General features: G+C 36.5%; 2 protein-coding genes across 4 annotated transcripts in view; one reads left to right on the top strand and one right to left on the bottom strand.

The window, feature by feature from the left end:
* The window catches only part of LOC116694815 (uncharacterized), a 3,218-nt gene extending 3,027 nt beyond the window's left edge, over window positions 1-191 (top strand). For both annotated transcript variants that reach the window (XM_032524711.1, XM_032524710.1), the window contains one exon: window positions 1-191. This exon is cut by the window's left edge and continues 294 nt beyond it. In XM_032524711.1, coding sequence (XP_032380602.1) covers window positions 1-129 — 129 coding nt within the window. In that variant the 3' untranslated portion in view covers window positions 130-191.
* ppm1h (protein phosphatase, Mg2+/Mn2+ dependent, 1H) overlaps window positions 1-899 on the bottom strand; it is a 37,197-nt gene that overhangs the window by 31,907 nt on the left and 4,391 nt on the right. The gene's annotated exons all lie outside the window — the stretch shown is intronic.

Genomic DNA, 899 nt, shown 5'->3' with positions numbered 1-899 from the left:
CATGACTTCCTGGTTCAAGACTGTGCTGATAAGAATAAGAAGAAGAAGAAGAAGAAGGGATTGCGTGCCTTTTTCTGTGGTTTACGGAAGATGATGACATGTGGCTTTTGTGGTCCCATCAAGCAATAAATCACAGCACTCCTTCTGCAATAATGTTGTTAAATATATTTAATAAAAACTATTACTTTTAAGTCATTAACCATTCTCTCTGTAGTTATTGTTATGTACTGTTTTTGCATAGTTGTCCATTTTGAGTAATCATCCATTCAACATGCGTCACGAACAGTGTTGGGAGTAACACGTTACAAAATTAACACAATCACAGTAATGTATTCCTTTTTGTTGTAACTCAGTAATATAACACATTACCAATTAAATTTTGGTAATATTATACTCGTTACAATTTCATTTTAGCGCAACATTTAGTGGTGTTCTGTTTTTTTAAGAATTCACCAACACCGCAAAACATTTCTTCAAAAGTCAAAAAATGCCGTGAGTATTTCCTGTTGAAAGTGAGCATACGGTCATGTTTTGCATCTAGCGTCTTATGTTCATCTCAGTAAACTAACACAACAGACCACTTCTGTGTAGACGACTTCAAAATAAAAGCACTTCCTGTGACGGTTCTCAGTAAAACTAAATTACTGCTAAACAAATAAGGTGGTGTAGCTTTTAACATATCAGCTGTAAATCAAGTACTTTAAATGTTGCGTTTGTTCCAGACACACACTCAACACTCTTGTTTGCTTAAAACGCAGTGAGAAGTGACGATTCTCTCCGACCAACCAGTAGTCTGCAGGTTTTCACGTCCACTTTTGGTATCGCCTCAGCTCGCTTAGAACCTTGATTGAGGTAGTACTAAAAAAAGTACCTGGTAGCAGGTCCCAGGGACTTTTTTT

The sequence above is a fragment of the Etheostoma spectabile genome, chromosome 8 (genome assembly GCF_008692095.1).
Source record: "Etheostoma spectabile isolate EspeVRDwgs_2016 chromosome 8, UIUC_Espe_1.0, whole genome shotgun sequence".
NCBI classification, from domain to species: domain Eukaryota; kingdom Metazoa; phylum Chordata; class Actinopteri; order Perciformes; family Percidae; genus Etheostoma; species Etheostoma spectabile.
This window is presented reverse-complemented; position numbering and strand designations above follow the sequence as displayed.